This window comes from Malus sylvestris, chromosome 16 (genome assembly GCF_916048215.2).
Source record: "Malus sylvestris chromosome 16, drMalSylv7.2, whole genome shotgun sequence".
NCBI lineage: Eukaryota > Viridiplantae > Streptophyta > Magnoliopsida > Rosales > Rosaceae > Malus > Malus sylvestris.
Genome location: NC_062275.1, coordinates 6,710,655 through 6,728,282, shown reverse-complemented (window position 1 = coordinate 6,728,282; position 17,628 = coordinate 6,710,655). Strand labels below are relative to the sequence as shown.

Sequence of the window (17,628 nt, the reverse complement as noted above, 5' to 3'; positions counted from 1 at the left end):
GATCGATGATGGAGATGGAGACATTCTCTTTGAAAAGGGAAAATAAAAAAAAATATTGATAAAGAAGGCCCTCCCTAATTCACTCCACTCGCGTAGCATTCAGGGGATGAGATTCGCCGGCCCCACTCACAAAAAAACACAAAAATATTATGAAGTTCCATTAATTCTATACTTGGAGAATTTTGAGAATATAAGATTTGAAGAATGTAATTATATATCGAAAGTTTGACAAAATAATTTATAGCGAATGATTACATTGTAATTATACCAATATTTTTGTAATAAAATACAACGTTTGTTAAGTTATGTAGATAGTTAAGTTGTAATAACATCGATTTGATTAGTATTAATCGGATGGCCGACTCTAAAACATTATTGACATAAAGATAATCAGTGAACTAATATTTATTTAGTTGTTTAGGAATAGGAGCAACACGATTGATTTATCTTGGGAATAGGAACAACACGATTGATTTATCTTGGGAATAGGAACAACACGATTGATTTATCTTCAGATCATTGATCCTCAGATCTTCACAAAGAGGATCTGGAGATCATCGTCTGTTATCTTGAATATCTTGTGGATAAATTAATCAGAGCGATATTATCGTTAAGTTAGAAATTTAACCTGCCATTGGCAGGGTTCGAACCCACGCCGTCATGCAAGGGTGTCACTCATCTTCATCACTGTGGTAGAGGACCACCTGCAAATCCGTCCTTGTTAAAAAGTAGAAATGTGGCAGTAGAGAGTAGAGACCATCATTATTGAATCAACTTTTTTTTTTTTTTGAATAAATGATATTACTTACATCGAGGGAGGGGGTGAGCTTAGCCTCATAATGTGTTAGCAATAATATGGTTCAAATTCGCTTTTAGTGTGAATCGAACCTACGACCTCTCACTTACAAATAAATAGAAATACTACTAAACCATAGTAGTAAGTGGCTATTGAATCAACTTTTGACAAAGAGAGAGGGGGGGGTGCAGAAAAAGTGGTAATGTATTGTGTTGGATCCCGAGGACAACACCTGCGAGCTCTGGTTGATCCGTGTTTCGGAATCTGCATTCTGAAATGTATGTAATTGTAATGTTTCTTGTAAAAAAAAAATGATTTTTAACTAAAATGATTTCTGAGATTGACATAATTCTTTATTTTGGATCCTGAGATTTGAAATCGATAGATTGATCTTGAGTTTGTCAATCATTAATTATTTTAGTCATTCCATAACAAATCTCCATTAACTAATAATAAAACGAAAAAAATACTCTCAATTTTTGTCAAAACATTTTGTCCCATTATTTATTAAATTGAAGGTATTTTTGTCATTTTAATTCTTATTTAATAGAATTTTTCACGGAATGCCCAAAATGATTGATGATGAACAAACTCATAAACCACTTCTATTGATTTCAAATATTAGAGACCAAAGTGAGGAGTTATGTCAATCCTGGATAGCATTTTGGATAAAAAGTCTAAAAAAATAAAGGTAATTCTCCTTTTACTACTCTTAAGTATCATGAAATTTATACTTTTAAATATGAAGTTTTTTTGGTCCCATTTTCATACCTAAAGTTAAGTTTTTCTCCCAGATTCATAAATCCGTTAGATTGGTCGTCAGGAGCTCCATTAAAGAGTGAAGTGACGCCCACGTGGATGATGATTATGCAGTAGCACTGTGACACCATGTGGACGATATCTGTGCAGAATTTTCTTTTTGAAAAAATAAAATAAAAAACAATTATCGTCTTGGGATGGGGCATGCCCAAAAATTTGAAGTTTCTTCCCTTAGTAACCCACCTCCAAAGTAGAAGAGATTTTTCAGTGTGCTAAAAACACAAACATATACGCTATATATGTTCACATAAGTTTCCCGTTAATCAACACGAGCAGCCTTTTGAATTTTCACGAAAGTATATTTACCCAAAGCTTCTATAGTTTTGTTGTTCTTCTTAATTAGAAGAGTTTACTTACATTTCTACCTATACTGATATCAACAAATTCGTTCCTACACTCCCAGAAATGCGGATAATGTTCTCATATGTTATGTTAGTGCCTGTAGGAGTCTTCTATCCATATATGAAAACTATAGTTCGACAAAAAAAAAAGAAATATATATATATATATGAAAACTATGGAAAGAACTCAAATGTCAAAAAAATTGTAGGAGAGAGTTAAGTTGCCCAGAAATTATAGGAAGCACTTGAAATAACTGACAAGCATCTGGTATTGAGAATCTGGATCCTCTTTCAACTGTTACTGATTAGTACGTACTAGCTTTCTTAGAGCAAGAGCTTCTTCAAAGTGGTTGATCAACATGACCTTTTCCGAATTGGCAGATGCATTGCCTAAGTTTCTTGTACACAAAACAAAGCAACGGTTGATTAAAATGCGGATACGCGTAAGGAAGCTTGCCTTCAAAACAAGGTTTGTATAATGATTTTTCTTATGCTTCGGATCGATGTCCAGTCATCTCATAATTGTGGTTTCACTACCTTTCTGATGTTGATATTAACAAAGTTGTTTTGAGTCGTTGTATCATGACAATTTACTGTGCTATATGTTTTAACAGGGAGAAAATAATGACAAAACCACGAAAAAAGATAAAGAGAGAGGGTAGAAGAGAGGAAAATCTGGAAGGGCTGCAGTGACGGAGAAGGTTATAGTTTATGCTCATAGATGAAGCCAGGATTTACGTGCTACTCAGTCGTGAGTTAAAAAAAAAAAAGGTTTATGAGGCAAGGCTAACTCGTGTATAAAATCATGGGAAAAAGTGTGTACTTGTGTTGTCATATGTAACTTTTCGCTCCAATGTGAATCTATTCCTTTAAATTTCAGGTGGAGTATGAAGATGGTGGTGTTAGGCAAAAGGCAGTACACTGACAGCTTCTGCTTATTTCACTAGTAAAAAAGGAGATTTGATATCTGAGTGTTTTTATTACCGTAGAAAGACAATTGATTTTTCGATTATTTCAAAACCAAGGTTACTTACCAGCAGGGCTGGCCTAGGCCAGTGCAAGCAGGGCGACCGTTCAGAGGCAAAAAAAGTTGGGAGCACCAAAATTATTCGGATGATATATTTATATATGTTTTTATAAGAGTATAAATTTTAAAAGGAGAAATTAGGTTCACATCCTTCTTTTTGCTACTCTATTGATTAAAATCCTATTCATTTTCAATTTTTGATCAAGGTCCTTGGGTATTAATAACATCATTAATTATTTGAATAATAAAATATTTTTATTTTAAAATATATTCTTTTAGTGTTAAAAATGTTACAATTAGTATATTTATATTTATGACTAAATTTTTTATCATATATTTTTATTTTTAGTTTGTGCCTATTTTTAATTTGTACCAATTTTTGTTTTATTTTTAATTTGTATCCATATATTAGTTTCTTTTTGTGCCCATATTTTTAAAAATTTTATTTGTGTTTGTACCCATATGTATACTGTCCGTGACATTATATATTTAATCAATGATAGAAAAATTACAAATGGTATATTTATGTTTTATACCTAAACTTTGTATCATATATTTATATTTTTAGTTTGTACCCACTTTTAATTTGCAACATTTTTTTTTTAAATTTGTAGTATTTTCTTTTTAGTTTTATTTTGTACCCATGTATAAATTTCTTTTAGCACCTATATTTTAAAAAAAAACATTTGTAGTCATAATGTTTTAATCTTTTATCTGTACCCTAATTTATTTACAATGTACCCATTCTTCTTTATTAATGTACCACCTTGTTATATGTGAAATGTACCAATTTTTTTTAACACTATGGATACATTCTTTTGCCATTTATTATTTCTTATTTTTACATAGTTTTTATCCATTTATTCAATCAAAATGTTTGAATTTTTTTATTGTAACAGTTTCTAATAGTATTATAATGAGGGATTTTAAATTTATAGGATTATAAATCTCATAAAATATCAAACAATTAATGTCAAAACTATAAAAATATAAATATTTATTGTAATATAATGAGGTGTACAAAGTCAAGGGATTTTGATCAAACTTTGAATACCATTAAGGTTTTAGTCAAAGAATGTTAAAGATTAGGGACCACATCCAAAGTATCCCATTTTAAAAAGTTGGTTTAATGATAAAGGAATTTAACTAGAGGTGGTGGTTTTGTAATTTGAAATTAATGAGAAGGTCTTGGGTTTAAGACACCACGTGTGCATATTTACTTTCCAATTTTTACAATTTTTTTTTCATAAGAGTATAAATTTATAAAATTTGGTTAAATACTTAAGAAGTTTAATTAAAAGCAATGATTTTTGTTGTTTAAAATTAACGAGAGGTCCTAAGTTTGAAATGCTATGTGCGTGTTTATTCTTTTCAGTTTTAACAAATTTTTGTTTGGTTGTTAATTTATTTTTAGTTACTAGCTAGTAGCTATATGGGTTGCTATTTTTAAATATTCGTTCAAATTCAAGTCTAATATTCAACAAACAGTAATGCGTAGACCACATTTTTAGAGCAAATTTACAAATCATATGACGTGTCATCATAAGGTTTAAGTTAGTGCCCATTCATTACTTATGCATATCAATTAAAGACTCGAAAACATTATTATTTTTTTAGTCCCATATTTACAAGGTTAGTAAATAAGAAAAAACATCTCACGATTTATACAAAAATACTTTAAAAGTTCAGATGGAAAACAAAACTCATTTATCTACTTGTAAGCCGGGTGTTTTTTGGTTTCCTTCTCTTGATACAAAATAAATTAGTCTTTCTGTGTTTCAAAATTATTGAGTTCGAAATGTTTTTCTAAGTATAATTTTATCGATGTCTTTTATGTGAAAATAAATAATTTTCTTATGTGAAGTTAAGGCATATTTTTTAGCGTCATCCCGGGCCTAAAAAATCTCTAGACCGGCCCTGCTTACCAGCCCATTGTTATGGTTTTAATTGTCGACAAAACTATAAATTATAGCACACAATGTCATACACCAGAGCATAGTAGAATTTTTAGAAAATTGTAACTTCAATGATTCTTTCTTTGAAGTTGACTATGCCAACTAACTAAAATAACACATTGCATATATGTAAAGTTAGAGAATGACTTCAATGGCAAAAGTAGATGCTACCAATAACAAATTATGCGTAAATGTTTCTTCATGTGTTGTAACGTTGGTACAAGATGTTAATCATGCTACAATGGTCATTCATCCATGAAAGTTTCTCTTGTGAATTGGATTAGTTACTCGAGGCAGTATGCACATCCACTTGCACTGACTTCAATCCCTAACCTATGAATTAGTTCGGTTGGCTGCGTGCGCATGACACCCAACTACCCCAATGCTCAACGACCCACAACCGTGTCCTTGTCCGTACAACAGTTCCATTTAGATCACCTCATCAAACTCAAACAATCTTCATCCTCAAAAGATGGCATCCTTCCAAATGGCGAAAGACACCACTCCTCTATCCCTCTCTCCAAACTTCATTCTCCCAGAGAATCACAGGCCACACCTCTCAAATGTTTCAGCTCTGGAATCAATCCCCACCATTGATTTGAACGACTTGTTAAGATAGTTGAAGAAGAAGATAGAAGAAAGAAAGAAATGAGAGGGAGAGAGAACAATATGTATATTGTTATTCCTATTTCTGAATAATGAGCACTCTGCTCTACAACTTCAGTTTTATAACTCAATACCCCAATCTCGTCAATCTAATCAATATAGCTAACTAACTAATCTAGGATTGTGACAAGTGTCTACAACCCAATACATCACATTCTTCATTATACTCCTAACATCCCCCCTCAAACTCAAGATTGGGGCACCCAATCATGAGGTTAAAGCATTCAAGTTGTCAAAAAAAAAAAAAAAATCAATGCAGAGTGTAGACAATTCATGGATGAAGATTTGTTATTCTTACTGCAGCCACTAGTAGAAACTTAAAAAAATATGGCTTTTAGCATGAACCATGAGATTTGGCAATCTAAACTCTTTTTGGATAGTATTCCTTGCAATTGGAGAGTGGAGTATCTGATCACTGCTTCACACATAGTCTGCAATAAGAAAACCTCCTAGCATCTGGAGCTTGTATTTTACCACCATTATATCGTGTATACCATAGTACCCAAATCAACATAGACTTGGTGCCCCCACCCTTATAAAAAATTCTCATATGGTAGCCTAACTGAATATCAAATATACTTCCACCATTGCATAACCGAAGTACATAAAATCCTCGGAACTAATGTACAACAGTTTGAGTAGGAACACCAATTTTCGCCTTGTTGTCAAAGTTAAGAATTGGAAATGTCACTTGAATACACGGTTGTAAACCCACTGAAATCAACTGAGATCTGCACTTTCCTTGTCAATACATTCCAAAACTTGTTTTTCTGCATCAGTTAAAAACATTTCATCTTCTGAAATAATGAAGTGAGAGAGAGAACCAAACTTGCGATCATAAGCTGTGTGAATGTCAACATTATAATTGCTCAGTAAAGGTGTTTCATGATTTTGCAGGATGACTGGACACACTAGTTTAAGTTGTTGATCCAATGTGCATTGACATAATTCAGGAGTTGAAACTAAAGATTGAGTAGCATCAAAATGATCTTTCTGTGAACAAATTTGATGTGTAGGAAATTCAGGTGGTAGAGAATTAAGATATGGAGATGGAGGTGAGCCAAGAACTCTTAGTGAAAATTGAGGAAAAGACTTGTAGATATTAAATCTTTCACCATTATTATAACGAAACCGACCTTTACCACAATTCTTGGACTGAAAATTCCTATAAGCACCATTATAACCACCGGCATTTTTACCATTGCTCGACTGACCAAAAATATAACCATTGTAAGCCCCATTATCATAGCTAGATTGGCCTAAATTACAATTGGATTGAGCATGATAGCCACCATTGTAACCAGTAACACTATTACCATTTATATTACTTGATTGACCAGCATGAAAATGAGAGCTAGAGAGAGGAAAGGAAGAACCTTTTGTCTCAGATTTAGATACCATAGCAGACAAGAAATGTGGCACAGGAACACAATCCACAATGGCTTCCTCAGTGAGCAGATGTGCACGAAAATCCTCGAGTGAAATGACATTCTCACGCCTTTTTATTACACATTTAAATGTGTTGTATCTACATGGAGTTTATTCAAGGCAATGATCACAATGTCTTCATTAGGAAATGTAACACCAAGAATAGAAAGTGCATCTCTTGCTTTTTTTAATTCTTCGAAGATACTGGGAAATTGAATCAAATCCTTTCTTAATGTTATACAAATCAGACTTTAACTTGATGATACTAGTTCTTGTGATTGGTAAGAAAAATTCGTTTTGAAGACGAACCCACATCTCTTGAGAACTCTTGTTACCAATCACACAAGAAATTGCAGATGAAGAAAGTGTTGCAGTAAGTAACAACATCAAAGCTTAATCATGCATTTTCCACACTTTAAATTCATCTAATTCTGGTCTGGCAGATGACTAATATGTGATTACAGAATGTGTAAAGGTTGCTGAATACTGAGGAGGACAAGGATTCGATCCATCAATGAATCCCATAATGCCATGACCTTGTAGCATCATCTTCATCAGAAAATGCCACTGCAAGTAGTTGGTGTCATCTAATTTTACACAAACAGAGAAAGAAACAGACGTAAGCAACGATACAATTAAGGGTTGCAAAAGTTGCAATTGTGCAGCTGTAACCATAACTTTTGTTGTAGAAATGAACAACCCAAACAGAGATTTAGAAGAGAAACCCCAAATTTGTTGCAGACAAATCAAACTGAGGGAACCGATCAGAAAAATCGAGAAGTTATTGCAAATACAGCAGAGAAAAAAAATTGAATCTTGATCAAGAATCAAGAAATCAAACAAGAAATCGATTGAAGTATAGAAGAAACGAGCGGAACCATGTTGTCGGTATTTAGCTCATTCAACTTGACTGAAACCGATGTTGAAACGGATGAAAAAATAAACACCTGGTTGATCAGTTTTCTTTGAGAACAAAAAACAAACACCTGGTGCGCAAGAACTTGCAGAATACAGAACGTAGGAATTGGTAAGAATCACAACCCAGAAAATCAGAAAGAAATCACAGAGAGATCGTAGAAGAAAGAAATAGGTAGCGGAAGCAAAGAACCAATGATCGAAAAAGCTTGCAAGGAAGCTTATTCGGCGATGATACCATGTTAAGATAGTTGAAGAAGAAGGTAGAAGAGACAAAGAAGCGAGAGGGAGAGAGAACAATCTGTATTTTGTTATTCCTATTTAGAATAATAAGCACTCTGCTCTACAACTTCAGTTTTATATCTCAATACCCCAATCTCATCAATCTAATCAATATAGCTAACTAACTAATCTAGGATTGTGACAAGTGTCAACAACCCAATACATCACATTCTCCATTATACTCCTAACACGACCAAGGCAGCAGCAATAACTGCGATGGACCATCCCCATTGGTTCAGAAGATCTCACGAGCTTGTGAGGAGTATGGATTTTTCCAGATCATCAACCATGGAGTACCTGAGGAACTCTGCAATAGAATGATGACTGCCATGGCCCAGTTCTTCAAATTGCCTCCTGAAGAAAGGGCAAAATACTTCACCACTGATCACTCCAAGCAAGTAAAGCTTTTCAATTTCTACCTCAAAGTTGAAGGGCAAGAGCAAAAGGTCACTATGTGGAGTGAAACCTTCTCACATCTTTGGCATCCTCTTAATTCCTTGCCTGAAAATCCTCCCCAATACCGGTACCAGGATAATTTTTTTTCCTTTTTAATATGAGCGATATATTCTACTTTAAACTAATCTAAATTATAGGAAATAGAGTACTAAGATGTCAATAAATGAGCACTAAACCATAATTCATACACATCTTATAGTCCCTTCAGTGCCGTCGAGTTCTATATTTAATTAAAAGTTTGTAACTTTATTCTAATTCTGTGTATTAATTTCCCTTTTGTTTGTCGTTTTGTTACTGAGGTTTTTGCTGAATATGCAAAGGAGAATGGCAGATTGATGAAAACGCTCTTGGGATTGCTATCCCAGGGGCTTGGACTAGAGAAGGACTGCTTACAAAAGAAGCTGGATGATAATCCTACTCTGAAAGCACAGGGAAACTACCATCCACCATGTCCAGACCCTGAGGTCACACTTGGACTAGCTATCCATACTGATCTCAATGCACTCACAGTACTCAAGCAGACAGAGGGAGTGACTGGCCTTCAAGTGATCAAAGATGGGAAATGGGTTGCTGTCGATTCTCTCCCCCAATGCCTTTGTTATCAATCTTAAAGACCAAATTCAGATGCTTTCATAAAACCGGCTACAAATTTTTATAAACAAAAACAACGATACTAAACAGAAAATAAATGGGTAATTAACCGTGATTTATATGCTATTTATACTCTATTTGTATGTATTTCACAGTTGCTTTATGGGTTATATTGATTCATATTTAAATTGAATTCTCTCTCCTTTTTTATGTACGTTTTGAGTAATGGACGGTATAAGAGTGTGCACCACAGCCCACAGGGCAGTGACCAACAAAATTCAGCCACGTCTGTCATTGGCAATGTTTTATGGACCCAACAGGGACACTGTGATTGGCCCAATTAAGGATTTGATTGATGAGCAACACTCTACATTGTATCGGAGCTACAAGTATGCAGAGTTTTTGAAGAGTTCTACAGGCAAGAAGGAGCAAGAAGGAACAAGAAGGTTTGTCAAGGAAGTTTTTGAGTTGCAGAATTGAAAAATTACCTTGACTCATATGATTGGCTATGTTGTATTCCAAACATTATTGTCATCATCTAAAAAATTTCGCAACGTTGTTATTTATTTATTTTTAAATCGTCACGGCAACTTACATTTCAGGGTAAGAAAGATTCACAAAAGCATTTTAATCTCTCCATGACTATCGTCATATGATTCACAAGCGTTAGGAATTGAACAAAAAACGTACCATATAAAATACTGGCATGGAATTCATTCCAAACCACTAAGTCACCGAGTGATTATTAATAATAAAAAATGTGGGCATCAATTTATAATGAGAACTATTAGACCCACCTCATTATCTTATTTCTCCACCCATGTTATAATCTTACCCACCTTAAAAAGTTAAAAAATTAAAATACTATTTAACCTCCCACTATTGTTCCCAAAATAACCTTTAAATATGCATACATATAAAATTATAAAACAGCATATAATTTTCATAATGCATCTCGGACGTGGTGTTTCAACTAGCTCTCGTGCCAGGGTGTTGCAGATTCATTTCAAGCGTTCTCAAACGTCAATGAAACAGCAAAAAAGGAAATGATTGTTTGATTTGCTTAAAGATTTTCGTAGGTGAAATTTGTGTTTCTCAACATATATTGGCCAAATTCAAATGGTCGTACCCAGTGCACAAGGCTCCCGCTTTACGCAGGGTAATAATAATGTTGGCCAAATCCTTTTTTCTGATCTTGAAGTCACAGGTATGCAAATTCAATTTGAAAACACCAAGGTATCAAAATCCAAAAGGAAAACTTCGACAATAACGTATATACGATGTGGGAAATTCAAATGATTCTACTTCTTCAATGGAAAAGATTTTTTTTTTTTTTCTGCTTTATCTGAATGAAAGGAAATGAAAAAATGAGTTAGAGTTTAAAATAGACTAAGTGTGCAACCCAACCCTTTTATTTAGAGGATAATTAATGTTCTTGAAGTCATTTTACAAATTTACAAATTTGTAATTAAAAAATTTAATAAAAAGTGAATGAGAAGATAGGATGTTGAGAGTTACATAACCAATGACGATTGCAGACCGACAAATACAAGAAACTTTTGCGGTTTAAAAGCAAACTTCACTTGGAATGAAAAATCAAAAAAGCAAACTTCAAATCAATACTCGAGTCTTGATCAAAGATGGCAGCGGCAAGCCAAATCCCGGAAGTGGTGCTCGGCTCCTCCGCCGGCCCCAAGAGCATGCCCGTCCTCGCCTTCGGCACGGCGGCCGACAACTTACAGCCTGACGCGTTGAAAACGGCGGTGATTGAGGCCATCAAGCTAGGCTACAGGCATTTTGATACAGCTTCCATATATGGCTCCGAGCAGACTCTTGGTGACGCCATTAAAGAAGCTCTAGAACTTGGCCTTGTTGATTCCAGAGACAAACTATTCATCACTTCAAAGCTGTGGAGTAATGATGCTCACCCTGATCTCGTCCTTCCAGCTCTCAAGAAATCACTTCAGTAAGTATTAGGTAGTTACTTTGGAAAATTACTACTTACCTATATCTGACTACTCAAGCTAATAGTTTAATCAAACTGTTTACGAGTGAAAGTTGTATATAGTTGGTTTGAAATAAAGCCACCGTGGCATCTATGTGTAGGCAAGTTTTTGTGTCTCACAGTCGGATTAGGTCGACTGTCTAACCCTCTTTATAAGAGGGGAACCTTGCATAAGTTTTGCACTTGGGACCAAGACCTCCCTACATATAGACTAGAGAATCTTGGATTTGTAGGACTATCCAGTAAGAAGATGTCGCATTGATACAATTGGAGCCAGATTAACCAAAATCAAAGGAATACGTGTTTGGCGACAGTCAAATTACTTAGTGGTTGAACATTCCCTCTTAGTAAATTGACTGTCACATATGTGGATTTTCTAGCTTTAAGTTTCAATGTATTTCACATGTTTGTATTGTACAAGAGACAAGGTGTATATGAGAGAGGAAGGAAAGAAGAGGTCCAGGTAGTTAGCTGCAACAAGCAGCTAACTAGTAGGAAGAAAAGAGGGCTGTCTATCACAGCCAACTAGAGCTAACCTACGTCACCCAATCAGTCACCTCCCTTGGATTAAGGAAGGGCTTTATTTACTTTACACTAATCAGTCACTTCCCTTAAATTAAGGAAAAACAGATTTACAACAAGTATGGGCTTAAGCTTACCCTAGAGATACACCCATAGTAGCTTACCCTAGAAGCTAACCCCAAACCCATCGGGACACACTTCATTCCTTCAACAGGACATAAGAATTTCTTCTCAAAATATGACATTTATGAAATGGAGTTTATTTTGTATGGAATCTGGATGATTTGATTGTGTGATTGTGTGCAGGAATCTTCAACTGGAGTACCTTGACTTGTATCTGATTCACTGGCCTATCAGTGGCAAGCCAGGAAAATTGGTGGACCCATTAGTTGACCTTATGCCTATGGACTTCAAAGGGGTGTGGGCAGCCATGGAAGAATCTCAAAGACTTGGCCTCACCAAATCCATTGGAGTCAGCAACTTCTCTAGCAAAAAGATTGAAACTTTACTCTCTTTTGCTTCCATTCCTCCCTCAGTAAATCAAGTATGTCCATTTTTCAACCTACAATATTGCTTAAATTTGTATCTAAAAGTTGTACTTGTTTTCCTTTTTCCAATCTCTAATTTGTTAGTGTGTGCGTGTAAATACAGGTCGAGATGAGTCCATTCTGGCAACAGAAGAAGCTGAGAGACTTCTGCAAGGCCAATGGTATAGTTGTGATTGCATTCTCTCCTCTGGGTGCAATTGGTTCCAGTTGGGGCACCAATCATGTTTTGGAAAGCAAAGTGCTTCAGGATATAGCAGAGGCTCGGGGAAAGACTATTGCTCAGGTTTTGTCACATTTCGTTTTTCTTGATGATATTTTTGTGTTGGGGTAGTGTGGCTCGATACAAGTTAAAACAATGTGGTTATCCATTAACATCATCGATATTTTTTTAGATAAAACTACACGCCAGTATATGTTCATTGAGCCTAATCCAACTTAGTATTAGACTTAGAGTGATTAAATTGGTGTCAATATCGGTGTTGGCCCTATTGGGTAAGACTTAATGGTCGTTTTCACATAACAGTCATGAAATTTATGTAGTTCACACCAGGAAATATCTGATTGGGAATAATAAGCAGAAACAAACATGATTAACGATTTTTCAACCAAAATTAGAATTAGTACCCACTAATCAATGGACTGAAACTTGGTGAGTTTGTGGTAAATTTGGCAGGTTTGCATTAGATGGGTATACCAGGTAGGGGCAACTCTGGCTGTGAAGAGCTACAACAAGGAGAGGTTGAAGCAGAATCTGCTTGTGTTTGACTGGGATCTATCAGAAGATGATCTTGCCAAGATCAATCAAATCCCACAGAAGAAGATGATGCTTAAAGAAAACCTGGTTTCAGCTGATGGATCATCTCCGTACAAGTCTGTTGAAGAATTATGGGATGGAGAGATTTAAGCCCTTCTTACCTTCTTGTGTTTGTGTGCATCAAAATAAAGGCGCCAGCGTGTGGATGTGCCTAATTTTCCAACATCATAAGAAAACCGTATTGTTCCTGTTATTGCCAATTGATTTTAGAATGTTGAACATCAAATTCCTTTAACGAGAATGATTTCTTATACCCCATTGCTTCCTTGGATCTAGGGAATGATATTTGATACGAGGAGGGGAGGCCCTCCACTTTTAATTCCTTTTTCTCTAGTATGTATGGACACCAAAAGGTTTTACCGTTAAATATTCATTCATTGAATCTTTCACCGCACATTCAACGGCGTGTTCCGCCAACATGCATGCATATACCGGAATATAATAGAAATTTCAAAATTTCCCCACAATCAGCTCAGCAGCAACTGCAAGTTTGTAAAACCCAATCTGTTATTTCGAAGCCCACATGTCCAATATAGACTTTCCATTAGGCCTTTCATCTTTTAGACCCAGTGGTCCAAAATCCAACATTTCTATTGTTAAAAGAACTGTTATAATTTGGAATATGATATATACATTCGCATTTTCTTTTCTTGCATACTTTTCCTTTCACTTTTTCTAGTCTTTTGATTAAAAGTCAAAACAAAATTAAAGAAGATAAACAAGGAGGGAAATGTAGAAGGAGAAAATGAGAGCATAAAAATTACAGCTCTTAAACTCGTTTGATAACCATTTTATTTTGCATTTTCAATTTTCAATTTTTTTTTCTTTTTCTTATTAGATATAGAGAGAGTAGATGAAAAATGCATGAATCAATACTGTGGAGGGTTTGTGTTAATAGGGAGAGATGACCACAAAATTGATAACAATGGAAAAACCTTAGAAGCTAAGAAAACAAGAGATAGAAAGTAGAGAGGGAAATTTGTTTACAACTGAATGAATTCTTTTTATTCAACACACTTAGAATAATTACAACTCTTGGTATTTATACATCTCTCTACTAATACCACCACCAATAATACATAGACATTTGTCATAATCCTAAGCACTCATCATATCATTAACTCTAACATCCCCCCTCAAGCTCATGTGGCATACTGCCAAGCATGAGATTGAAGCAATTCCGAGTGAACTGAGGTGAACACAACCCTTTAGTAAACATATCTGCATATTGATCTGCAGAAGCAACAAATTGCAGAACAATTGTCCCTTGTTGAACACGTTCATGAACGAAGTGACAATCAATCTCAATATGTTTGGCTTTGGAGTGCAAAACAGGATTAGTGGCAAGAGCCATTGCGGCAATATTGTCACAGTGAAGGACGGGAGCAGAGGAACAAGCAACACGCAAATCTCGAAGAAGTTGTTGTATCTAGATAACCTCAACAGTGGTTGTGGCCATTGCTCTGTATTCCGCTTCAGTAGACGATCGACTCACAGTATGCTGCTTTTTAGAACTCCACGAAATGGGAGTATCACCCAGAAGAATAACAAACCCCGTGGTTGATCGTCGATTATTGGGATCGCCTGCCCAATCGGCATCTATGTAAACGTTTAACAGAGAGGATCCGGACTTAAAACTCAAGCATACTGTCATAGTACCTTTAAGATATCTCATAATACGCTTCACAGTAGCAAAATGAGTAGCTAATGGAGAATGCATAAACTGACACACCTGATTGACAGAAAATGAGATATCGGGTCGTGTAAATGTAAGGTACTGTAGAGCCCCAACAATGCTTCTGTAGGTACTAGGATCCGACACAGGTTCACTACCATGATTCAGAAGCTTCTGATTAGGATGACAAGGTGTGGAACAAGGCTTACACTCCAGCATATTCATCTTTTGGAGCAATTCTTTGACATATTTGGATTGATGTACAAAGATGCCCTGAGACTGATACTCAATCTGTAGACCAAGGAAAAAAATGCAAAAGACCCATGTCTGTCATTTCAAACTCACGGATTAACTGAGTAATGACATGCTAAACTTTCGCAACATCACTTCCAATTAGGATAATATCATCAACATAAAGGAGGAGAACGATAATGGAAGACTCATCACACTTCACAAACAAAGAGGGATCTGCATATGAAGCTTTAAACCCAAGTTTAAGTAGATAGCCCGAGAACCTGTCATTCCAGGCTCAAGAAGCCTGCTTAAGACCATATAAAGATCTTTCCAACTTGCAGACATAATCAGGACACGTAGAATCCACAAACCCTTGTGACTGAGACATGTAGACTTCTTCCTCAAGGAAACCATGCAGAAAGCATTCTTGACGTCTAATTGTTTAAGTTTCCAATTGTAAGAAGCAGCTAATGACAGGATTAACCTAACTGTGGTTGGTTTAACCACAGGGCTAAAGGTCTCATAGTAGTCAATACCAGCCTCTTGAGAATACCATTTAGCAACAAGACGAGCTTTGTATCAAGCCACTGAACCATCTGAATTTTTCTTAACCTTGTAAATCCACTTGCAGCCTACAAGATTCTTGCCAGGTGGTAAAGGAACCAGTTTCCAAGTTTGTTGTTGAGTTAAAGCATCCATCTCTTCTTTCATGGCAATTTGCCATTGAACACACTTGACTGCACTAGAGAAAGACTGAGGTTCCTTGATATCAAAGGCCTGACCAATCTGAGCAGAAAAGACTTTCTTTTTGACAATTCCAGATTTAGACCTGGTTTGCATAGGATGGCAATTCTGAGCAGGTAGACACACTTGTTGCAGATCCTCAATCTGAGACACAGTAATATTTGGATGTTTGTCGGAAGACACAGAGGAAAGAACCGGTGAAGCATCCTCAGCAAGAGTGAATGAAGGAACAAGATCACCAGAAATATTGTGTTGAGAAGCAGTTGACTGAGTAACATGCTGTGGCCTAGATGAAACAGAAGTGGAGTGTGGTGAACCAAGAAAGGAACAAGTGGTTAGAAGACTAGTGGAATGTGTAAATGTATTGGGATGTATAACAGGTATAGGTAATGAAGGATGCTCAAAGACAACCTTGGGAGGCACAAACACATCATCAGAGAATGAAGGAAAACTGGATTCATCAAAGACAACATGTCAAGATACCAACAACTTTTGATCTGTGAGAGAGAAACAAATATACCTTTTCTGTTGGGAAGCATACCCCAGAAAAATACATGCATTAGTTTTTGGTGCAAGTTTATGAACTCTGTAAGGTTTCAAAGAAGGATAGCACAAGCACCCAAAAATCCGCAAATACTCTAGTTTAGGTGGAAAGGTATATAGTAATTCAAAGGGAGACTTCATATGAAGAACGGGTGTAGGCATCCTGTTTATAAGAAAGACTGCAGTAGCACATGCATGAAACCATAATTTGGAAGGTAAAGAAGCTTGCTGTAAAAGTGTAATAGCTGTCTCAACAATATGCCGATTTTTTCTCTCAGCCAACCCATTTTGTTTTGGGGTATAAGGACAGGATTTGTGATGAACAATGCCTTTGGAAAGAAGAAAACTTTGAAATTAAGTACTAATATACTTCATACCCCCATCACTTTGTAAAATTTTTACATGGCCAGCAAACTGATTTGAAATAAAAGCAAAAAAATGGACAAACACAGAGAACACTGCAGCTTTATTAGTCAATGGAAAAATCCATGTATATCTTGTACACTCATGAATGAAGGAAACATAATACTTGTAACCTTCAAGAGACATACTAGGTGAGGGACCCCACACATCAGTGTGAATTACTTCAAATGGAGTGATGGATTTGGAAGCAATTACAGGAAAAGGTAGTTTGGTAAACTTGCCTTGCAAGCAAGCTTTACACATGTGAGACTGAGCATTACAAGCAAAAGGAATATGAGATTTACTAAGTGCCGCAATGACTATAGACTGTGTAGGATGACCTAATCGACAATGTCACAATAGAGAAGAAATTTGTTTTTGACCCACATAAGAAACTGGAGTAGAGCCATGAGAAAGAGACCTATGTGGTTTGAACATAAGTATTGGATAAACAGCATTATTACTCAGCCCTTGGAATAGCATTCTCTCGGTGACCTTGTCCTGTATACAAAGAGAAACATCATCAACTATACAACGACATTTATTATCTTTGCACGATTGATTCATAGATAACAAATGCTGAAACAATTTCGGAACATGCAACACATAAGGTAACTTGAAATTATGGGACTTAGTAGGAAGAAAAGAAGGACCAATGTGTTTGATCAATAAACCTTCACCACTAGCACTGGTCACAATATCATTGGAAGGATATGATGTTGCCATGTGCAGATTTGATACATCGGAGGTCATATGGTTGGTGGCTCCAGAGTCAAGTAGCCAAAAATCTTATTAATGAGCTGAGGAAGATGAACCAAAACCAGTGTGCATAGCAAGTGAAGCATGGGACTGAGGCATAGCAGAC

The 17,628-nt window shown here is 35.8% G+C and overlaps 1 protein-coding gene and 1 long non-coding RNA gene across 2 annotated transcripts; both read left to right on the top strand.

The window, feature by feature from the left end:
* Positions 1-8,455: 8,455 nt before the first annotated feature.
* Positions 8,456-9,866, top strand: LOC126608001 (uncharacterized). Its single transcript, XR_007617740.1, has 2 exons — positions 8,456-8,752; positions 8,985-9,866. It is a non-coding gene; the product is annotated as an uncharacterized LOC126608001 (long non-coding RNA).
* Positions 9,867-10,813: 947 nt separating this feature from the next.
* Positions 10,814-13,418, top strand: LOC126608000 (non-functional NADPH-dependent codeinone reductase 2-like). Its single transcript, XM_050275736.1, has 4 exons — positions 10,814-11,242; positions 12,110-12,347; positions 12,455-12,634; positions 13,025-13,418. The coding sequence occupies exons 1-4, from the start codon at positions 10,917-10,919 to the stop codon at positions 13,253-13,255; spliced, it is 975 nt and encodes a 324-aa protein (XP_050131693.1). The 5' UTR covers positions 10,814-10,916; the 3' UTR covers positions 13,256-13,418.
* The last annotated feature ends 4,210 nt before the right edge of the window (positions 13,419-17,628 follow it).